Raw genomic sequence first — 24,580 nt, 5'->3', positions numbered from 1 at the left:
CCCTCACCATCCCCTCCTTCCCCTAAAGGTCACCACGCCCAGACTTCTGGTACCTGAGACACCGCCCACACCCCTCACCGTCCCCTCCTTCCCCTAAAGGTCACCACACCCAGACCTCTGGTACCTGAGACACCGCCTACACCCCTCACTGTCCCCTCCTTCCCCCAGAGGTCACCACACCCAGACTGCTTGCACCTGAGAGTATTTGTCTGTCCTAAAATTCATCCAGAGGGAGGCATGTTGTACAGACTCTGTATCTGGCTTCTGTGCAAATCACGTCCTAACGCTCATCAAGCTGCTGTGTGTACTGTACTTCCTGTCCACTGCGGTACGCTGTGCTTTCCCATGGATACAATGTGGCTGCTTTATACATTCTACTCTTGACGGACGTTTGCTTATTGCCAGATCAATCCACCTACCTACTTAGCTTGCCTCTATCTAATTTTCAAGAAAAAACACACATATCAAGTTTACATTACCTAACTGTGATGGTAGGTACTTGCAAAATTTCACTCTCCACAGGGAGCCGACTGTAGCAGATATTGGACCAAGTTTCTGACCCTCCAAACCACAGACTTTAAGGTTAGAGGTGGGAATTCTGAACTCCCAGACTTGTTCTTGATGGAGACGTAACATTTTACCCATCAGATGCCTGTGGGTGAGCTCTGGAAGGCAGAGTGGGTGCTGCCAGCGGGCACGTGCCACGTGACTCCGTGCCGCTGTGTCTATGGTGAGGCTCGCTGGCTACAGCTGCAGCTCTCTGGCTCTGGACCTTGGTCACAAGGGTGCCCTTGACCTCATTACTCCATGGTAACTTCCGGAGTCCCCCTCCTCCAGGCCTCCCAGTGACATTCCAAGAACCCAATTCCCTAAATTAAATCCTTTTCTGTGCTTAGCCACGGTACCACCAGGCCTCTTTCAATCCTTTTCTACTTAAAATACTTACATAGTTTCTGGTTCTTGCTCTGAACCCGAACTCATAATTCAAAAGAAAAAAAAATATTTGGGGACATGGTGGCGCAGTGGTTAAGAATTTGGCTGCTAACCAAAAGGTCGGCACTTTGAATTCACCAGCCGCTCCTAGGAAACCCTATGGGGCAGTTCTGCTCTGTCCTATAGGGTCACTATTAGTCAGAATTGACTCAACGGCAAGGAGTTTTTGGTTTTAAAATGATAATAAATAAGCTAACTTATTAAATGTGGTAACTAATTAAATACACTTTCCTTACACTATTTTCTCTGAATTTCCCTGTGCAAATCCGTTCCACACTACGCAGTGAACACAGTGACGTGAACTCACCGTAGGTATAAAAGGCTCGCCAGGTGCACAGTGGTAATTCTGTAATAAGGCTTGAAGCTGCAGTGAGTTTAACTTAAAGCAGGTACTGTTTATATTTGGAATGTCCTCAGGCGCATACTTATCCATGGTAAGCAAAGTGGTCGCCTATTTAGAAGAATAAATAACATGTCATGATTTTAAAGTATTTCACAAATACTATCCTTTGTGAAACGCTTGTAAAACTGTAATATCTTTTAATTTAATTTTGAAATACAAGATGTAAGGAAACATACTTCCATTAACTACATGCAATAAACTGAACTAAAAGCCTATCTAGTAAGTAAGATTTTTAGATGGGCTCTTAAAATTAAGGAAAAAAAAAAATTTTTTTTTCTTAATTTTACTAAAAAATAATATAATTAGATTCAATTGTTCATGTTCCTAAAGCATTTAAAATCTTCTCTTTGAAAGTTGAGACATTTACCTAGCCATTCAGATGACTGGTGATGGGGGTCTGAGTCGTTTCATCGTAGCGACTTTTTGTAACTCACTTAAATAAAGCAGGCTAGGTAACCCCCTTTCTAACCTCAATCTCTTCAAAAGAGAGAAAGTAATTGAGAAAAAACACAAAATTGTACACTAAGATAAAAACACCACTGTTCTAGGCATTGAGGCTACATGTGGTCAAATTCCCTGACTGCAGAATGCCAGTTTTCTAAATCTTGTGAAGATCCAAGACGTTTCCTCGGAGCTGGTGAAGCCATTAGGATATAGCTTGGATTGTTATGCTTAAGAGTTAATAGTCTTAAGAGTTCACTGTTACCTGTTTTTAAATTGGAATCTGTCTTTCAGTGTGGGGCTTTAGAAATGTGCCTTACGGATCTCAGGAAGAAGGACCCCCTTACCTCCATTAGTTGTACCTATGAAACTCCCAGAGGTGGGTGTTGAGGTGTTTCTGATCTGAGTTCGAGTTCTTGCCATCGTAAAACCAGGCACGTTTATAATAAAGCACATTCATGGTGGGGATGTGAGAGTCACTGACACACACCTGTACGATCCTGCTGAGGTGGCAATCTGCTGCCAGCTCCAGCCCTTGTTTCTCTGCCCATGCCTCAATGTGCCCTAAGTGCTGCCGGATGATAGCGCCCCAGTAGTGCGAGCACAGGCCTGAGTCGGGGTCGGTGACCAGTCTGTTGAATAGCCACATGTTGATGAAGTGGAAGAGCTGTGAGAAGAGCTGGATGGTCAGGGCGGCGTTCACCCTGCAGCGCCGCAGCAGTGACATGGCTCCCGTGAGCGTGTGCAGGACGTCATCTGTGCAGAAGCCGGGGGAGGGCAAGGTTACAGCTCCATCCAGGACTAACATATGGGCTATTAGTCAATTCAGATCATGAGAGTTACGGTGACAAGTGCTGCAAGAGCACGTTCAAAATGCCAATCTCATTCAAATACCTAAGGGTTATGGTCTTATACTACGTGCAGCTATTAACTAAATGTGCTCAACATGAAGTTCACCGCGGGGAGACTTCAAAAGATGACACACCAAAAATCAGAACTATTCTTAAACGAAACAAACGGTAGTTAGAACTTATTGTTTTAAAGAATGCCAAATGCAATAGGACATCTCATCCCCTCAAGTATATTAAATACTATGATGAAGTTAAATAGGAGGCAGGGAGGAAAAGGATTGGGGAGAGAAAGAGAGAAAAATGAAAATTCTAACCTATTTTGGGTCTTTGAGGACTATTCTCTTCAGGGTCATCTAGAAAGGCTGGCATATAATTATTAAGTTCTGATTGAAGACAGTGAACCAAGTATCTGAAAAGAAGTAAACAATTTTAATAATCCACATTCCAGAAGAGGTAAACAGTTCTTGCTTGAACCAAAATAATCCAAAGCTGTATCCGCCATCCCCCGCCTGAAACACCGTCTTTCCTCTCTCTGAAACTGTTTCCGGGTCTCCTTCACGAGGCTCATCAGCAGAGCTGAAGCCTCTCGGACAACATGCTGCCGCCACACCAGATACGGCACCGCTCTCTGAAACGGCCGTACGGCTTGGACAACGTGCTGCCGCTGCACCAGACACGGCGCCGCTCTGTGAAACGGCCGTACAGCACACTTCCCACTTAAAGACACACAGTGAGACCTCCGAGCGCCGGAACTCAGCGGGACCGCCTTGCTTTTCTGGGTCTCCCAAGTTTTCCGCCTTTGACAGGGTGCAATCGTGCCGCTTTCCTATCGCTCATTTTAGTGGAAAGTATCTGAGTTTGCCTTCTCTGACATGCTTCTGACTAACACAGGTTCCGGCTTTCGCAGGTTTCACTCTAATAGTTTTACTTTCAGGATTCTTGAAGCATAGCTCATTGAATTCAATATTAAAAGTCAACACATTTTGCATATGATTATGTCTCTTGATACTCATCTTCAATTAGGGTAAATAACAACTTTAAAATTAGTTTTAAGATATGCCAATTTAAATCTTTATAGAATAACGTCATCTAAAAAAACCCTGTTCTTACTTAAATGCCATCTGAACCAGGTGTGCTAAAACATCTTGGGCGTCCAGCGTGATGCGACTGAGGTCTCGGTCCTGCTTGATGAAGTTGAGGAGCTCTGACGCGTTTGCCATCCAGAAGGCCAGCGCGCCTGCAATGTTCTTCTGTTTCTGCAGGCAGAACAAATTCCCGTGAGCAACCAAGGGACAGAAACAACAATAAAAACAAAAAGGAATGCTCCTGAAAAGCTGCCAAAGATAGACCAGTACCTTCCCATCTCACCGAGGTGTTTACCACAGATACCAGATATTTGCAAAGGAATTTGGGCACACACACAGCCATGGGAAGTCAATCATCACTGCCGCGTCTTAGAGTTCGTTCACAAACACAGACGTAATGGATCTAACAGCTACAATTTAGGGATCAGTGGAGAAATGGAGCTGTCAGTAGTGCAGTACCAAATGTGGACGTGCATTATCTGGTAATCTGTGAAGCGTACACTCACGTACCCACCGTGCCCACAGCCACCCTGATACTTAAGAGTCACCGGCTTGGACACCATGCAGCTCAGTGTCAAGTACTGATCTATCGCAGCGTCTCCCGACCACATGTGCAGGCCAGGCGACCTCAGGTGAGATCCAAAGAATAGGAACCAAGGATAAATAACAGAGAGAAGAAACAGAGCTGCCGTCATTTCACATCCACACTGAAGTGCATTAAGCAGAAATTATGAAATGCTGATAAAGGTTGCACAGTCAAAAAGGGTTTTAGTACTGCATGTCTCAGTTGCTGAATGGGTGTTATGAACTGCTCAGTTCAGTTGCTGTGGTGCTGTACTTTGACACGGAAGCAGCATGAGAAACTCAGCTAAGCCAACATAGCCAGGATCAGCTCCCAGCGGTGTGTCCTACCTGATCAACCTGGTCTACTTCCTGGAGAAAAACAGACGAGGGGAAATCAAGCAGAACGAGAGAAAGAAACTTGTAAACAATCATGATCGTTTAAAAAAATCAAAACACCAACATGAAGGCACGACATGAAGGCACGACATTTAGCTATGTTATTCCCAAATTACATTTCACTTGTGGTCCTGAAGCAGCTTTGAAGTATGCGATATAAAGGATTTGTTCTATGTTCTGAATACTGGCGTAACAATTAAGTTTTTATTGGTTTATCTATAAAAAAGTTACAATAAACACACACGAACATACTGATCTCTTTAAAAGATTCGTAAAGGACTTCTAAAAGCCTCTGAATGATATTATGTGCCTATTACTTAGAGGCACATAAAATGAGAGTCCTTTCTTCCTTTTCCCTGGATTAATTTTATAAGCATGAAGGAGACAGGAAAGACCAATACAAACGATAAAAATAAAAGTTATGAATTTAAAGATGTATAAAGAATTTCTATTATAGCTCTACTAAAAAGAATAAATTATTTTGTTTTTAAAAGTAGGTTTCTACAAATTAAAGATTTTAAATATTCAGTACCCATGGTTCTTTCCCAGAATTTTTAAGGTTCCTGCAATCACATACTAAACCTAAATCTGAAGTTTAAGACTTGTTTTGATAATGGTAATTTCACAGACTGATTCAAATTCTGTAACGAAAAGTCTACCAGGAACGTTCTGATGACAGGCACCTCGAACTCTGAAACAGCCCTTAGAAATCCAAACATAACGGAAGACACACAATGGTTTTCAATGAAAACTGAAAGGGAAACCCGTGTTTGTTTAGAAAATAATGTTCAGGGAACAACAAAATGGATCCAAATAAAATGGCTCTCCTTTATCTATTTCCTTGTTTGGGTAAAAGACTCATAACCCAGGAAACTCATATTATGCTAACCACTCAAACACGAAAGAAACATTTCTTGAAATTTTTTGGCTTTTTAAAACAATTTTGAGGGAATTACAAGATTATCTCACTTCGCCTCAAATGATCCTGCCAGGAGAAAAACAACCAAGTCCATCTATGTTACATAACATTACATAACTAAAATTTTGTAGTTTTTATAGTTAAGTAAAGGAGCCCTGGTTGCACAGTGGTTAAGCCCTTGGCTGCTAACCAAAAAGTCAGTGGTTCAAACCCACCAGCCACTCCATGGGCGAAACATGCATCAGTTAAGATCACAGCTTTGAAAACCCTATGAGGCAGTTCTATTCTGTCCTACAGGGTCGCTATGAGTTGCAATCAACTCAACAGCAATGGTATTTTTTGTTTTGTTTTGTTTTCATTTATAGTTGAATAACAGCCTTGAAAACAAAATTTTGGAAAACATAACTGACTTTTAAGGACTTAAAAGATTTTCAAATTATCTCTAAGGATGAAAAACTACCATGCCAATTTTATCAACTGCAGACAGAGTACTTAAAGGAAACAAGCTGTTCTACCAGGAGAATGTCTGTGCTGCCTGGTATTTTCAGAACAGAGTAATGAAGGAATCTGAACCTGCAGCTCATCTTAGTGAGAAGTAGGTCACAGTGTCCGTTCCAGCTACATACATGCTATCAAAAACCAAACAATTACAGCACATCCTAGCAGGCTCATTACAATGGAGTAAGCGCCTTTTCATAACCGTTAAAAAATTTCTAGTACCCACAACACAGCCTCAACGCTTTCTCACGGTGACTGTCATTTTAAGGGTCTTTTCCATGATCATTGTGACATCACACATAGTTCATCTTCCATTTTCTTAGTTTGTAGGAAAGCAAAAAAAAAAGTTGACATGTCCTTTCAACATTTTAAAGCTATACATTTTTTTTTTTCTATACTGTTTATACAACAACTTATTTTAGAAGGGGAAAAAAAAACTCTTAAAAATAAAGAATCAAGCATGTACCCAAATTAGAAAGGTTAAAGGCGGTGACTTCAGTGATCTGAAAGCTATAAGCATCACAGTGCAGGAGCCTGGCTCTGCAGGTGAGACTCACCTGGATCACTCCTTCCATCATGCTCACCATCTTGTTGACTATGGCAATGACCTTGTGGGTGCGCTCTGCAGGACTGATATCAGGTCTGTACTGGCTCGACAATACATACCGACATGCCATATATAATACATATGTAGGTGATAACTTAAAATGGACTGTAGAGCTATTGGTATAGTTTATGATGGCAGATAAAAATGAATCTTCAGCTGTGAAAAGATTTTAAAAAAAGAAAAAAACAAACAAACAAACAAAATCCATGAAAATCAGATGGAGCAAAATGGAACAAGAAATAACTCACTGAGAATGGAATCTGAGATTACTTACAACTTTCTCTAAATTCAACGCTTGCCGGCAGTATCAGTTCAGGCCCAGGAGCGTCCTGACTTCTAAAGGAAGAATGTGAACACTGATTACAATCAGGTCGCATAGTGAACAATATCACTGACAACCTCTGTAGATTTCTGCAACTATTTTTTTTTTAATCTCTACAGATTTTTTTCCCAAATGCAAAACAGCACAATACCTTGTTTTCATACGTAAGCTATTCAAGTATTTAGATGAAGGTTTTTATTGGGAGTGGTCTAACCAAGGGTGAGCACAGAAGGTCTGCTCCTTGAATTATATCCTCTCATCCTGGGGGCAGAGTCGACACGTGATGCCGTGTCATTACTGACGACGCCGACACGGAATCGAGAGGACACTGCTCCGCATCTGCTATAGCTACGGCTCCGGTAACAACGAAGACACTACAGGATACACGGTGGAAAACTAAACCATGTGGAGCCTGAAGCCAAGCTCCTGCTCATGAAAGACAAAGGCCTCCTATGCGCCAGGCTTCATCTTTCTCTGTAGCCTAGACCTAGACAGCTCCTTCATTTCAGCCATTCCACATGATCCTCTTTGAGCACTCACAGTGGTGCAGGCCTTAAGAAAAAGACATTCTATCCCTCACATTCTTCCTTAGTGTCATCTGAATTCCAGGCACTTTCCATCATTTAGCCCGACACCACACAAACTCTCAGAAAGTATAAAGAAAGAGGAGCATTTCTAAGAACTGCTGTTATACTAACGTTTATTATTTCCAGATATCCAGAATGAAATTATTTCAGAAGTTAGGGATATTTCGATTTTTATAAAAGGGTTTTTCTAATGGTGAGTCTCGAGCCTACTGTTCGGTCATAATCGTAAGCATGTTTTGTGAAACTCTTAGTAATAAATGTATACACGTATTTATCTACCAGGGCACACCGTAAAAGATGATTCTGTATTGTATGCCACATCAAAAAAGACTGAAAACCACTGAAAAGCACAAACTTTCTAAGATGTGTAAGATAAAACGATTAAAAGTATAGTTTAGATCTCCTAATCTTAACAGATTTATACTTTTCTCAATGGATAATGTTCAGTTTAATTACCCTTTCACTTAGACATGCATTTAGAACTCCAGACTTTTAATTATTTTGTTAGAGCTTGCTACTAGTTATATTTTATATGTAACATTTACCCACTAAAAAAATTAAAAATAGGCAAGTGATTAGCTTCTTTAACAGTTCAGTATCTTTGTCATTCTAGATGAACTTTAACAGAGAAGATCAAGAAGCATTCTCCAAAAATCTCTCTATGAAAAGGTAAGAAAATTAAATTGACAGCAAAAGCCAGGAACATGTGTTTTGCCTGTCTGCAAACAGAAAATGAAATGGTGTGAACATAATGACTTAAACTGGAATGAAAACATCAGTTGAGTTAAATATTGACTCAGGCCAAACTAAGGTCAGTGTTTGTTTAAATACACCTTCATATCTGGTGAAGGGAAAGCCACTGGCTATCAGGATGTCTGAGTCCAAGATACCTGTCGGTGACTCCAAGCGACAGTCCATCTACTGACCTCAGACAACTGGTAACGCGCAGCCGGAGCTGAGCATGTACCATCGTTGGTATGTCCCTTCTTAAAACCAGTTAATTCAAATAACAAAAGGCTTTTCATCAAAAACGAATGAATAACCCTTTGATGGTTACAGATTTATAAAAGTTACAGAAAGGCTAATTAAAATAATTCTTTTCCAATAGGAAGTAGTTATCTTCTCTCCACACGCGAAAAGATCACATGAGTTAACACTCATGTGGATCACTAAAAGCAAAAAAAAAAAATTTTTTTATCAAATTATGTATTTCAAAGTTTATTATCTAGTCTATGATTAAATTTGGGTTTAACGCAACATGCTCTTATGAACAGAGTATAATTTAAATGCTGTTATTTCAACATGTTTCTCTTAAACTCCCCTATTTGTCGACATCTGAAATTACAGATAAATAATCTGCTGCCATCGAGTCGATTCTGACTCATAGTGACCCTACAGGACAGAGTAGAAACACCCCACAGTTTCCAAGGAGCGCCTGGTGGATTCCAACTGCCAACCTTCTAGTTAGCAGCTGTAGCTCTTAACTACTACACCACCAGGGTATCCTACAGATAAACAGTCATTTTCAATTTAATATTCCATAAAATGAACCTTGATAAACTTAATTGTTTTCATCATTTTAACAAATCTGATAAAATTAAGTCGTTTAGATTCTTATTGAAAATAAGAAAAAAAAGTCAATACCAATAAAAAAAGTCACTCCCATCATTCAAAAAAATTTTTTCCTTAGTTAAGATATTAAAGCATCGACTTGACGGCACCTAACAGATTTCTTATGAGTATGCCAATTACATTAAGTATTGCTTATACCAACACTGTATACAGAGCTCTGGGGGTGCAACAGTGAAGAGTTTGGCTGCTAAGCAAAAGGTCAGCAGTTCAAATCCACCAGCTGCTCCTTGGAAGCCCTATGGGGCAGTTCTACTCTGTCCTGTAGGGTTGCTGTGAGTCGGAATCAACTCAATAGCAGTGGGTTTAGTTTTGGGTTTGGTATATGGAAAAAACACAGAGTGAGAATGGGGTATAAGTGGGGAAAAGGATCATCAATTCTCATCAGTCTTAACACCAACAAAGTAAGAGCATATCTACAGTTTAAATAAAATCTTTCGTAAGTCTTTACAAAGCAAATAATCTGACCTTGCATAAAATTTAACTAAAATACGTATTCATAGGACAAAAAAATTCTGACATACTATTAACCATCAGATTGATATTTTGACACTATGTTAACATACTACGTATCTGAGGGTCCAGGGTTCACGTCCCTGTTCAGGCGTTGTCCTCATCTGGAGGCCTGGTGGTGCAGTGTTTAACAGCTATGGCGAATTATGGCTGCTAACCAAAAGGCTGGCAGTTCGAATCCACCAGCCACTCATTGGAAACTTTATGGGACAGTTCTACTCTGTCCTATAGGGTCGCTATGAGTTGGAATCAGCTCCACGGCAATGAGTTTGGGTTTTTTTAATTTTTTTTATTAATTGTGCATATCCTAAGGGCGTTATTATAATCTATATTTGCCCTCTCCCCTCTTCATTCACTCGTTCAATATTTGCCCTCTCCCCTCTTCATTCACTCGTTCAGATATTTATGTGCTAAGAACTATGATACCTATTTCTCAATCACCTCATAATAGAGGCACTCTTCATAATACTCATTTACCATTCTAGACATTTTATTTTATAATAATAATAAAAAAACCCAAACCCGTTGCCATTTAGTCGATTCCGACTCATAGCGACCCTACAGAAGAGAGTAGAACTGCCCTACAGAGTTTGCAAGGAGCGCCTGGTGGATTTGAACTGCCAACCTTTTGGTTAGCAGCCACAGTTCTTAGCCACTAAGCTATACACCACCAAAAATAAGTAGAGACACAGAGAATAGACTATTATTGCATTTAATAAAATTCATGTAACCAGCAAAAATCTTGAAGAACAACCAAAGATGAAATAAACATCTGGGATTCCCATGTGAGCCCACACAACCAGCCCTGTTCACTGGACACCAGTATGAGATCTGGTGACGCAGGGCACCCTCTGCTGGAAGGTGGGAACTAGTCCAGCCCTGTTGACTGGACTCCCAAGGATGTGAGAGCTGGTGACGCAGGGCACCCTCTGCTGGAAGTTGAGAACTAGACCAGCCCTGTTGACTGGACTCCCAAGGATGTGAGAGCTGGTGCCGCAGGGCACCCTCTGCTGGAAGGTGGGAACTAGTCCAGCCCTGTTGACTGGACTCCCAAGGATGTGAGAGCTGGTGCCGCAGGGCACCCTCTGCTGGAAGGTGGGAACTAGACCAGCCCTGTTGACTGGACTCCCAAGGATGTGAGAGCTGGTGCCGCAGGGCACCCTCTGCTGGAAGGTGGGAACTAGTCCAGCCCTGTTGACTGGACTCCCAAGGATGTGAGAGCTGGTGACGCAGGGCACCCTCTGCTGGAAGTTGAGAACTAGACCAGCCCTGTTGACTGGACTCCCAAGGATGTGAGAGCTGGTGCCGCAGGGCACCCTCTGCTGGAAGGTGGGAACTAGACCAGCCCTGTTGACTGGACTCCCAAGGATGTGAGAGCTGGTGCCGCAGGGCCCCTCTGCTCGAAGGTGGGAACTAGACCAGCCCTGTTGACTGGACTCCCAAGGATGTGAGAGCTGGTGCCGCAGGGCACCCTCTGCTCGAAGGTGGGAACTAGACCAGCCCTGTTGACTGGACTCCCAAGGATGTGAGAGCTGGTGCCGCAGGGCACCCTCTGCTGGAAGGTGGGAACTAGACCAGCCCTGTTGACTGGACTCCCAGGGATGTGAGAGCTGGTGCCGCAGGGCACCCTCTGCTGGAAGTTGAGAACTAGACCAGCCCTGTTGACTGGACTCCCAAGGATGTGAGAGCTGGTGACGCAGGGCGCCCTCTGCTGGAAGGTGGGAACTAGACCAGCCCTGTTGACTGGACTCCCAAGGATGTGAGAGCTGGTGACGCAGGGCGCCCTCTGGTGGAAGGTGGGAACTAGAGAGCATCTTCAAGGCCCCTCACGCCAAGGATCTCTGACCTTGGGCAAGTCACCTGCCTCAGCTATAGTCCTATGACTGGGTCTGTGACAGCGAACAGCCAAATGGCCTCACCAAAAATGATGAAAGACACCAAGAGAGGAGGGCCTAGTCTCACCACCGATGATGAGAACATAACAAAAAATTTAAGCCGCGTTTCTGACTTCTGCCTGGGTGCTCAGAGACCTAGGACACTGCTCAGCCAAAGAATGCTGCCGTTTACTATCAGCACGCAGGCCCACCAGATGTCAGTGAACTACCGCGTTTAAGGCACTGACTTTACTTTTAAACATTTAAACAATTTTAGAGGTCACAAGGAAATGGAACTCTTGTTTATTAAGGTGACATATTTAAAAATCACAAGAAATATCAAAAGGGAGAAGTTCTCTGCCCAAAGAAACTAAGCAAGAACAATGCCAGAAGAAAAACTAATTTGTTCCCCGTCACAACACAACACAGCCTGACAGGGTGACACTATACGATGTGCTATACAGCCTTTGGTTCTGTTTCAACATCACCTTTGGTTCTGTGCATTTTCAACTACGTGCAGATTTTTTTCAGAAATCAGTGAAATGATCAGTTTCTCTAAATATAAAAGTTATTACACGGTAAAATCCTACTGAAACTCCCTTTATCTGTTTTTACAGAGCAGCAGGTTTGACATATGCCCCCTACTCTCTCAGTAACATTGTAGCGTATAACTGATGGGTACAACTGTTGATGAAGTGTTCTTTCAATTTAGTATTATGAAAAGGGAATATTCTTATAAATAGCATTGCTGCACCCTGAAAATAACACGGACCCTCTCTAAATTCAGTGACCGTCACCCAAGCCCTTCTCTGGAAGACCTCTGTTCCCTCCATCTCTAAGTGGCAGGCGCTCTCACCTGCTCTCCTGCCTGCGGTGGTCCTGCTGCTCCACCCTGACCATCGGCTTCACCATCCCTCGCTCAGCTGTGCCGGAGGCAGAGGGTCCTCGGTCACTGTCCAGCCTGGAAGCGCTCTGCCGGAGGAAAACACTGTGAGCTCAAAAGCACCTTGCAGACCAGCCAAGCATTACTTTCACTAGTGCAGGTAACAATCTGAGGCCAGGTGCCAGATGGCAGATGCAGGGGAGCACTGCCCAGAAACCAATACGGTAGTGCTGAAGGCATATGTGCACACGGCGTGCACCAAGCACAGGCACACGGCCACTGTCACTTTCAAAGTGCTTGGGAGGGGCTTTAAAACACAGGCATACATATGTCTCTCTCTCACACACATACGTTTTTCATAAAAAGTACAATAACAATAGTCACTTTATTCTAAAAAGGTCAAGACAGCTGGGAGAACACATACAGTTTGAAGAGTTAGGCTCTTTTGATTGTTGGTTTTAAGAAAATAGTTAGAAATCTTGCTCATTATAATCCCACACCTATTGAAGAATTCAGTACAGAAACTAGCATATTCCTTGCCATTAATCAATACAGAGAAAAAAACATGCACACAGCAACTCAGCGTGGTATATTTACGTTCTTCCAGGCAGTACACATTCCTAACCAAACCACGGCAGACAAAAAGTATGAGATGCCTATATTAAGAAAACAACTGAAACAGAATAAAAAAAATTTATTTACAAATTGAAAGTCACAAAAATTTTATTTAAGGTTTCTTATTACAAAAATGTTTACTGTAGAAATAAAGGATAGATAAGCAAGAAGTCTATACAAGTCATCCTTACCTCCAGAGATTAACAGTGATGTACAGACCCTTCCAGGATTTCCTATTTTCCCTAAGCGTGATTAGACAACTTACTTTGTAAAGATCTCTGTTTCATATACTGGAAGCACCTTGAGCATCCCTTCACTAGACCTTACATAACCGTAATGGCTGTATAACACTTTGCTGTCCATTCACCACAGTTCATTAACCCAGAGCATTGTTGTGTTGTGTAAAATGTTCATCATAACAGACAGTGCTGTGATAACTGTGCTGGCAAATCTATCTTCACGAACAATAATCATTTCTGTAAGATAAATTTACAGAAATGGGCCTGCTTGGTTATGGATGGCAATACCATTTAGAATACAAAAAACTGTCATAAATTACAAATACAGCAATGGACAAATAGGTCACTATATTTTATATGCTGGCCCATTAAAAAGCAATTTTCAGTTTGTTTTCAAATGATTTTTAAAGACACAGGGAAATGCCCATAAAATAGCAGCTTACGGAAGCTGGACAGAAAGGTGTGTGTGTCAGTGTGTGTGTGTGTGTATAAGCATGACACAGAGACACAATTCTGTTAAAAATGTATAAATACACACATTGTTGTCGTTGTGTGCCTCTGAGTCGATTTCAACTCACAGCAACCCTATATGACAAAGAAAACTGCCCCCCAGGGTTTCCCAGGCTGTAATCTTTATGGGAACAGATCACCAGGTCTTTTCTCCTGTGGAGCCACTGTGTGAATTGAAACCACCAACCTTTCAGTTAGCAGCCGAGTGCTTAAGAACTGCACCACCAGTTCAGAAAAGAATCCATCGAAATGTTACTAATGGTCAACTATAGACTGTAAATGAGATTTTTATTTTCTATATTTCATCCTGTATCTACTAAGTTTTGTATATTGACTACATTTTTATAAGAAACTAAATTTTTATAAGGATAGCTATATTTGTGTATCAACACATACTCTGACTTTTGTATGTGCCAGGCACTCTCCGAGGCATTGGAAATGCAGCCCTGAGCAGCTCAAACAAGGCCCCTCCTAACACAGAGCTCACCTTCCAGTAGGCTTGGGAGGGGGGGCAGCCGACAGACACTGAAGAGGGAGAAACAGTGGTAGAGGCTGTGCAAAGGTTAATATGAGCTGCTGCGGATGCTGGAGGGGGGCTGTAAGCTGCGGTCTGCACTGGAAGAAGGGGCTGTTGTTGTTGTTGTTACCTGCCATTGAGTTAACTCCAACTCACAGAGACCCAACGTACAACAGAATGAAACACTGCCTGGTCCTGCGCCATCCTCACAATTGTTGTTATGCTTGAGCCCATTGCTGCAGCTACTGTGTCAATGCATCTCATAGAGGGCTTGCCATCCTTTCTTATAAAGAGCTTCTGGCTGTATTTCTTCCAAGGCAGATTCGTTTATTCTTTTGGCTGTCCATATTCAACATTCTTTACCAATACCACAATTCAAAGGCGTTGATTCTTTGGTCTCCCTTATTCACTGTCCAGCTTTCACATCCATAGGAAGTGACTGAAAACACCACGGCTTGGGTCAGGTGCACCTTAGTCTTCAAGGTGGCATTTTTGCTTTTAAACACTTTGAAGAGGTCCTTTGCAGCAGATTTGCCCAATGTAATGCGTCTTTTGATTTCTTGACTGCTGCTGCCACGGGTGCTGATTGTGGATCCAAGTAAAATGAATTCCTTAAAAACTTCAATCTTTTCTCCATTTATCATGATGTTGCTTATTGGTCCAGTTGTGAGGATTTTTGTTTTCCTTATGTTGAGGTATAATCTGCATTGAAGGCTGTGGTCTTTGATCTTCATCAGTAAGGGCTTCAAGTCCTCATTACTTTCAGCAGGCAAGGTTGTGTTATCTTCATAATGCAGGTTGTTAATGAGTCTTCCTCCAATCATGATGCCCCGTTCTTCTTCATAGAGTCCAGCTTCTGGGATTATTTGCTCAGCGTACAGATTAAATAGGTATGGTGGAAGGATACAACCCTGACGCACTCCTTTCCTGACTTTAAACCACACACCATCCCCTTGCTCTGTTGGAACGACTGCCTCTTGATGTATGTGTAGGTTCTTCATAAGTGCTATTAAGTGTTCTGGAATTCCCATTCTCTGCAATGTTATCCATAATTTGTTATGGTCCACAAAGTTGAATGCCTTTGCATAGTCAGAAAAACACAGGTAAGCATCCTTCTGGTATTCTCTGCTTTCAGTCAGGAGCCATGTGATATCAGCAATGATATCCCTCAGTCCAGGTCCTCTTCTAAATCTGGCTTGAAGGGGCTAGTCATGTGAAAATCAGTGCAAAGAGCATTCCAGGCAGAGTAAATGAACTAGTACAAAGAAAGGCTTCAAAAGGGAAAAAGTGCTGCCCTCCAAGACACACAGACAGACCAGTGCTGCCCAACTGCAGGAACCACAAAACCAGCAGACAGACTGGGCGAGGAGGCACAGGGTGTGGCTCAGTTTTTTAACCCAGGGCAAAGTTTTTTACTCTGTTTGGGACTTTAGAAGCAGGACAATAACAGAACTTAATTTGCATTTTTAAAATACCAGTCCTGCTGCTGTGAAGATTATGGGAGGAAGTGAGTCAGAAGAGGGATGCTACGGGAGAGGGTAGCAGGACTCCTGTGCTGTGAGACTGCAGCCTGAGCAACTTCTTATCATCAAGATGAAGAAAAGCAGACACACAGACTGTGCTACAGAGCAGGGCAGGTAGAATGTGCTCACCTCTGCGTGCAGAGGTGACAGAAGGAAAGGGATCAAGGATAACTTGCACCAGGTTTCTAGTGGAGCAAGGCTGTGTGTGATGAGATCATTTAATGAGATGGGGAAGGATCAGAGACAGAAGTGTACTGGAGAAAAAATCTCGTTGTGCTTTAGCTATGCTAAATGTGATATGCGTATTAGACTTCCAACTGAACACGTTGAGAAAGCCTGCAGACATTTAAGTCTGGAGAGGTCAGGGCTGAGGCCACCCACCTGAGAATAAAGAACATACACACTCTGGTAACCCCACATGTCTCTCAGTTTGCCGTACTGTGGGGGCTTGTGTGTTGCTGTGATGCTGGAATCTATGCCACCAGTATTCACATACCAGCAGGGTCACCCATGGAGGACAGGTTTCAGCTGAGCTTCCAGACTAAGACAGACTAGGAAGAAGGACCTGGCAGTCTACTTCTGAAAAGCATTAGCCAGTGAAAACCTTATGAATAGCAGCAGAACATTGCCTGATACAGTGCTGGAAGATGAGCCCCCCAGGTTGGAAGGCACTCAAAAGATGACTGGGGAAGAGCTGCCTCCTGAAAGTAGAGGCGACCTTAATGACGTGGATGGAGTCAAGCTTTCAGGACCTTCATTTGCTGATGTGGTACCACTCAAAATGAGAAGAAACAGCTGCAAACATCTATTAATAATCAGAACCTGGAATGTACAAGGTACGAATATAGGAAAATTAAAAATCATCAGAAATGAAATGGAACTCATAAAAATCGAGATCCTAGACATTAGTGAGCTAAAATGGACTGGTACCGGCCATTCTGAATTGGACAATCACATGGTCCCTTACGCCGGGAATGATAACCTGAAGAAGGATAGCGTCATATTCATCGTCAAAAAGAACATTTCAAGGTCTATCCTGAAGTACAATGCTGTCTGATAAGATAATATCCATACGCCTACAAAGAAGACCAGTTAATATGACTATTATTCAAATTTACACACCAACCACTAAGGCCCAATATGAAGAAACTGAAGATTTTTATCAACTTCTGCTGTCTGAAATTGACTGAAGGTGCGATCAAGATGCACTGATAAATACTGGTGATTGCAATGAGACAGATGGAAATGAAGAAGGATTGGTAGTATGAAAATATGGCCTTGGTGATAGAGAGGATGCCAGAGATTGCAAAGTAGAATTTTGTAAGACCAACAACTTCTTTGTGGAAAATACCTTTTTTCACCCAGATAAATGGCGACTATACACATGGACCTCGCCAGATGGAACACACAGAAATCAATTTGACGACATCTGTGGAAACAGACGAAGGACAAGCTCAATATCATTAGTCAGAACAAGGCCAGGGGCCGACTGTGGAACAGACCATCAATTGCTCATATCCAAGTCCAAGCTGAAACTGAAGAAAATTAAAATAAGTCCAGGAAAGCCAAGACATGACCCTGAGTATACCCCATCCGAATTTAGAGGCCATCATCTCAAGAACAGATTTGACGCACTGAACACCAATGACCGAAGACCAGGTGAGTTGTGGAATGACATCGAGGACACCATCCATGAAGAAAGCAAGAGGTCATAAAAAGACAGGAGAGAAAGAAAAGACCTTAATGGATGTCAAAAGAGACCCTGAAACTTGCTCTTGAACATCGAGTAGCTAAAGCAAAAGGAAGAACTGATGCAGTAAAAGAAGTGAACAGAAGATTTCAAAGGGCAGGTTGAGAAGGCAAAGTAAAGTATTATAATGACATGTGCAAAGAGCTGGAGATAGAAAGCCAAAAGGGAAGAAAATGCTCGGCATTTCACGAGCTGAAAGAACTGAAGAAAAAATTCAAGCATCGAGTTGCAATAGTGAAGGATTCTATGGGGAAAATACTAAACAGTGCAGGAAGCATCAAAAGATGGAAGGAACACACAGAGTCACTATGCCAAAAAGAACTGGCTGATGCTCAGCCATTTCAAGAGGCAGCACGTGATCAGGAACCGACTGTCTTGAAGGAAGGCGTCCAAGCTCCACTGAAGGCACTGGTGAAAAACAAGGCTCCAGGAATTGACAGAATATGTACCAAGATGTTTCAACAAACAGATGCAGCGCTGGAGGTGCTCACTCATCTGTGCCAAGAAATTTGGAAGACAGCTTCCTGGTCAACTGACTGGAAGAGATCCGTATTTATGCCTATTCCCAAGAAAGGTGATTCAACTGGATGTGGAAATTATCAAACAATATTATTAATACCACATGCAACTGAAAGTTTGCTAAAGATCATCGAAAAGCGGCTGCAGCAGTATATCAAGAGGGAACTGACAGAAATTCAGGCCAGATTCAGAGGAGGACATGGAACCAGGGATGTCACTGCTGATGTCAGATGGATCCTGGCTGAAAGCAGAGAATACCAGAAGGATGTTTACCTGTGTTTTATTGACCATGCAAAGGCATTTGACCGTGCAAATCATAAAAAATTATGGATAACATTGCGAAGAATGGGAGTTCCAGAACACTGAATTGTACTCATGAGGAAGCTGTGCTTAGACCAAGAGGTAGTCGTTCAAACAGAACAGGGGGATACTGCATTGTTTCAAGTCAGGGAAGGTGTGCAACAGGGCTGTATCTTTTCACCATACCTATTCAGTCTTTATGTTGAGTAAATAATCTGAGAAGCTGGACTATATGAGGAAGAACACGGCATCAAGATCGGCGGAAGACTCATTAACAACCTGTGTTATGTAGGTGACACAACCTTGCTTGCTGAAAGTGAACAGGACTTGAAGCACTTACTGATGAAGATCAGAGACTATAGCCTTCAGTATGGAGTACACTTCAACATAAAGAAGACAAAAATCCTCACAACTGGACCAATAAGCATAATCATGATAAATGAAGAAAAGACTGAAATTGTCAAGGATTTCATTTTACTTGGATCCACTATCAGCACCCATGGAAGCAGCAGTCAGGAAATCAAAAGATGCGCTGCATTGGACAAATCTGCTGCAAAAGATCTGTCTAGTGTTGAAAAGCAAAGATGTCACCTTGAAGACTAAGGTGCACCTGTCCCAAGCCATGGTATTTTCAATCACATCATATGCATGGCAAAGCTGGACAATGAAAAAGGAAGACTGAAGAAGAACTGATGCCTTTGAATTGTGGTGTTGGTGAAAAATATAGAATATACCATGGACTGGCAAAAGAACGAACAAATCTGTCTTGGAAGAAGCACGACCAGAATGCTCCTTAGAAGCAAGGATGGCAAGACCACATCTTACATACTTTGGACATGTTATCAGAAGAAATCAGTCCCTGGAGAAGGACATCATGCTTGGCAAAGTAGAGGGTCAGCGAAAAAGAGGAAGACCCTCAAAAGATAGACTGACACAGTGGCTGCAACAATGGGCTCAAGCATAACAACAACTGTGGGCATGGTGCAAGACCAGGCAGTGTTTCGTTCTTCTGTACATAGGATCGCTATGAATTGGAACCAACTCTATGGCACTTAACAACAACAAAAATACTTTGGTAAGATCACCTAAGAAACATGCACACACACGTCTGCAATCTGGGTCCCCCTCCTAATTTTACAAGTGAAGCACAGGAGGAGATGGAAGAGGGACAACCACCAGGGTGGAGAAGAAACCAAGAAAGGACACCCTGGAAGCCAAAAGAAGAACATGTATCAAGAAGGTGATGGTGAATGAGTCAAATGCTGATGAGACACACACAGTAAGAACAGAAAATCAACACTGGGTTTGGCAATCAGGAGACCGTTGGTCACCTTGGCAGATACAGTACCCAGGCAGGGGTGGGATCCCAAATGAGACTCGAGGATGGAATATGAATTAGAAATATTAGAGAGGAACCATGAATTACTTTTTCAGGAAATTATGCTACGAACAGAAGCAGGAAAATGGGGGCCGTATCTAGAGGGTACAGTCAGGGCTTTTGAAAGCAGGAGATGCACACCACACTGACACTGAGGGACTGGGGCCTCCAGATGAGTGACCCCTCGAGCCTCTTCCTCTGGTGTTGGGCTGAGCCTGTAATCTGCTTTAGCCTGTGAAACGTGGAGAACTGAGGCCAGGCAGTTCTGGGCTGGAGCCTTAGGAAGGCTGGAAGCTTTGGAGACTTCTCAGGCACCAACCAAGAAGTCTAGCTATCCTGATGGAAGGCTGGGAGCCCACGTGAATAGGAGCCGAGAGGCCTAGCCAGCCCAGCTCCTAGCATTACCCAGACATCAAGTGGCCCACTAGCAGAGTGCAGCCACGCATGGAACCACCAACCAGACTCGTAGAAGGACTGCCCGGGTCAGCCCAAATGAGAGTGCATAATTGCTAAGCAAAGAAAGTGGCTGTTGCTTTAGCCCAGTAGGTTTTGGGTGGCCTGTTACTCAGCAAAAGATAATCAAAATAAAGGAGAAAAAATTAGTATACACAAGATAAGGGATAACTGTGGAGGAAAGTGTTTGAGAAGGTCAGAGAGGAGGGGATGAGTCCCCAGTCGCAGGGCTGACAGGAGCAGAAGCCCCTATCTTCAGGGGCAATGAAACCGAGAAGGCCAGTTACACACAGTACAAGGCTAGAAAACATGTACACGCTGCACAGAAAGGAAGCAAATTCCCCTAGCTTTTGGGAAAAAGGAAGAGTTTGCTAACTTTCTTTTAAGTATCACTAAGAGACAGCACAGCAAATGAGCACAGCCCCCATTTAGGGACCACGCTAAAGTCTAACTTTACGAAGGGGTTTTCCAAGTATGTAACAGGGATTTCTCCCCAGTGTCCCATCATGTAAAACACACACCGTTCTGTCAGGTCATATGTAATTAGCTACCTTGCTTGCTGGGAACACCGTTCCACTATGAACATCTCCTTCCAGATCAAAAGTGGTCTCTGGGACAATTCTGTTGGGGTAAAAAAAGAAACACATAAAATTAATAACTTTCAAATGTCAAGGCACAGTATCTTTTTTAATAATACAAAAGAACCAAATCCAAAAACCCGTCGTTATAAAGTCGATTCCAACTCACAGCAACCACACAGCATAGTGCAACTACCCACAGGGTTTCCTAGTGGCTAGTGTATTCCAAAGGCTGGCCTCTTGGTTAGCAGCCAGGCTTTTAACCAAAGACCAACAAAGCTCCAAGAAAGGAATAAGCTGTTGCTGTCGAGTCAATTCTAACTCATAGCGACCCTATAGGGCAGAAGAGAATTACCCCACAGAGTTTCTGAGGAGCGGCTGGTGCATTTGAACTGCTGACCTTTTGGTTAGCAGCCAAGCTCTTTAAACCACTGAGTCCCCAGGGCTCCAACAAAAGGAATAGTTGGCTAAATACTCCAATGTTAAAAAATGTTTAACAAGTTGCTTAATTTTAGCACATAAACTTAGAAAATAATAAAAATTCCCTACTGCAATTTCATAAACTTTTCTTATGTATACTGAATACTCGTAGCATCGTATTTTTAAAAATGACAATTTAATAACAAGAAATTGAAACATAAAAAAACAGGCTGTGGCATTAAACATGTCCATCTAGGCTCCACGTGGTGGTACAGTGGTTGAAACACTCAGCTACTAAGCAAAACATGAGCAGTCCAAACCCACCACAGGCTCCACAGGATGAAGATGTGGCAGTCAGCTTCTACAGAGATTACAGCCTTGGAAACCCCATGGGGCAGTTCTACCCTGTCCTGTAGGGTTGTTACGAGTCGGAATCAACTCGACGGCAACAGGTTTCGTTTTGATTTGTACCTAGGTTCCAATGGCCTATAAATGAAATATAACTGTAGAGACTACGTTGTCCATAACCACATTTATGTGCGGTCAAAAAACAATAGCAACAGAAAGACAAGAAACAATGGCTAGACTACCTTCCTGTTTGAAAGGTCAATCTGGTAATTTTTTGAAAGCACATGGACGCTACTACTTAGGATATAAGGAAACGAGGAGACTGATGCTGATGTTAGTAATCACATCAAGAAATATCCTAGCGTAAACAGACTTTTAGAATATCTAAAAATATCCAAACTGCTAAACTCATCGCTATCAAAATTAACTTGATCTTCCAACTCGAGGAGTGTGGTAACCTGAGGCGAGCTAGAGCTGTTTAAGCACACGTGAAGGGCGCACACACTTCAGTGGTCCTAGCCCATCAGGTACGCTTGATCCAAGAGAGAAACCAGTTGCTACTGAGTCAATTCCTACTCATGGTGAACCAGAAGCGCTTGGGAACCAACAAATGTGAATACATGGTTAAATTTCTTGGACTTCTATATAACCAAATAATCAAAATTAAAGAATTCTTTTTGTTAAAATATTTGAAAAAGACACGGTCTAATTCCAAAGCCGTATGGTAATCACTCATCTGTCAGTTTGTCATGCTGTGGTGGCTTGTGTGCTGCTGTGATGCTGGAAGCTATGTCATTAGTATTCAAATACCAGCAGGGTCACCCATGGTGGACAGGTTTCAGCTGAGCTTCCAGACTAAGACAGACTAGGAAGAAGGACCTGGTGGTCTACTTATAAAAAACCTGGTCAGGGAAAAACCTTAGGAATGGCACCAGAGCACTGTCTGATATAGTGCTGGAAGTTGAGCCCCTCAAGTTGGACGGCATTCAAAACAGGACTGGGGAAAAGCTGCCTCTTCAAGGTAGAGTCGACCTTAATGACATGGATGGAGTCAAGCTTTTGCGACCCTCATTTGCTGATGTGGCATGATTCAAAATGAGAAGAAATAGCTACAAACATCCACTAATAATTGGAAACCTGGAATGTATGAAGTATGAATCTAGGAAAATTGGAAATCGTCAAAAAATGAAATGGAACACACAAACACTGATATCCTAGGCATTAGTGAGAGGAAACAGGACTGGTTTTGGTCATTCTGAATCGAAAAATCATATGGTCTACTATGCCAGGAATGAAAAATCAAGGGAATGACTTCATATTCATCATCAAAAAGAACATTTCAAGATCCATCCTGAAGTACAATACTGTCAGTGGTAGGATAATATACATACGCCTACAAAGAAGACCGGTTAGTACAACTATTATTCAAATTTATGTATCAACCACTAATGCCAAAGATGTGGACCAATAAGCCATATCATGATAAACGGAGAAGAAACTGAAGTTGCCAAGGATTTCATTTTACTTGGATCCACAATCAACATCCATGGAAGCAACAGTGAAGAAATCAAAAGACACACTGCATTGGGCAAATCTGCTGCAAAAGACCTGTTTAAAGTGTTGAAAAGCAAAGATGTCTCCTTGAACACTAAGGTGCGCCTGACCCAAGCCATGGTATTTTCAATCACCTCATATGCATGTGAAAGGTGGACAATGAATAAGGAAGCCCAGAGAAGAAATGACGCTTTTGAATTATGGTGTTGGTGAAGAATTCCGAATATACCATGGACTGCCAAAAGATTGAACAAATCTGTCTTGGAAGAAGTACAACCAGAATGCTCCTTGGAAGCAAGGATGGTGAGACTACGTTTCACATACTCTGGACATGTTATCAGGAGAGACCAGCCCCTGGAGAGACATCATGCTTGCTAAAGTAAAGGAACAGCGAAAAAGAGGAAGGCTTTCAACAAGATGGACTGACACAGAGGCTGCAACAATGGGCTCAAGCTAACAACAATTGTGAGGATGGCACAGGACTGGGCAGTGTTTCATTCTGTTGTACACAGGGCTGCTATGAGTCAGAACCAACTTGAGGGCACCTAACAGCAACAACAACACAGAATGAAGCAGGGAAATGACGTAGAATTTCAAAACAACTTTCAGGTTAGAAAAGCAAGTACAAATTCCTCCTCTATCTCATCACTACAACAATAAAATCATCTTGTAATACAGCTGATAACACGCTTTAACATAGTGACATTTGAGAGTAAAAGCTTTTACTATAGGATAAATAATCATTACATTTCTGGACATTATTTTATGTAACACTAAATTACTCATCATCTGTCACCAAGATATTCACAAAAACAGAAAATGTTCTGCTGGTTTGCATGGCTTTGAGTAGGAAATTCAGTTCAGCTGTTTTGTCCCTGACAATGTAACTAAGAAATGACAGTCAACTGCCCTTTGCAGCTATCAAATCCACAAATACACCTCATGTACCCTTAACCCCCTCTTTTGCACAGTACAGGAATATAACCAAAGTTTCTTTGATTCCAGTTATAATTACCATCCTAGAATAACAAATTTACTCAACGCCATGCAAAGCTCTTAAATTTCTTCCCCTAAATCTACCTCTTTCAAGTTTTAACATGGACCCAATTTATACTATATTTTGTATACATGAACAATTTCAAGATAACTTTATTCTTGGCTTTGATATTTTCAGATTATAGCCCTTGGTTACAAGAATCCTCTCTTACTCATTCCAGTATTCAGAGCACAATAACCACACATGCCAAGGGTGGCTCAGTAAATGTGACTAGATGAATAAATAATTAATAAATCAGTGAATCATCAAAAGTT

The 24,580-nt window shown here is 42.2% G+C and overlaps 1 protein-coding gene across 32 annotated transcripts in view; it reads right to left on the bottom strand.

Moving 5' to 3' along the window:
* Nucleotides 1-24,580, bottom strand: part of AFDN (afadin, adherens junction formation factor) — a 176,259-nt gene that overhangs the window by 51,107 nt on the left and 100,572 nt on the right. For 30 of the 32 annotated variants that reach the window (XR_007519849.1, XR_007519853.1, XR_007519855.1 and 27 more), the window contains 9 exons: nucleotides 20,921-20,990; nucleotides 12,539-12,654; nucleotides 7,032-7,093; nucleotides 6,708-6,913; nucleotides 4,686-4,706; nucleotides 3,799-3,944; nucleotides 3,003-3,097; nucleotides 2,328-2,593; nucleotides 1,301-1,444 (listed from right to left, as the gene is read on the bottom strand). Coding sequence is in view for 6 of the 32 variants with exons in the window: in XM_049905603.1 (XP_049761560.1) it covers nucleotides 1,301-1,444; nucleotides 2,328-2,593; nucleotides 3,003-3,097; nucleotides 3,799-3,944; nucleotides 4,686-4,706; nucleotides 6,708-6,913; nucleotides 7,032-7,093; nucleotides 12,539-12,654; nucleotides 20,921-20,990 (1,126 nt within the window). In the remaining 26 variants the exon portion in view is untranslated. The remainder of the gene's footprint in view (nucleotides 1-1,300; nucleotides 1,445-2,327; nucleotides 2,594-3,002; nucleotides 3,098-3,798; nucleotides 3,945-4,685; nucleotides 4,707-6,707; nucleotides 6,914-7,031; nucleotides 7,094-12,538; nucleotides 12,655-20,920; nucleotides 20,991-24,580) is intronic. The other 2 variants (XM_049905613.1, XM_049905585.1) reach the window with 1 other exon arrangement.

Source organism: Elephas maximus, chromosome 1, assembly GCF_024166365.1.
Source record: "Elephas maximus indicus isolate mEleMax1 chromosome 1, mEleMax1 primary haplotype, whole genome shotgun sequence".
NCBI classification, from domain to species: Eukaryota; Metazoa; Chordata; class Mammalia; order Proboscidea; family Elephantidae; genus Elephas; species Elephas maximus.
Note: the sequence above shows the minus strand (reverse complement) of the source record. Positions and strands in the feature narration are given on the sequence as shown.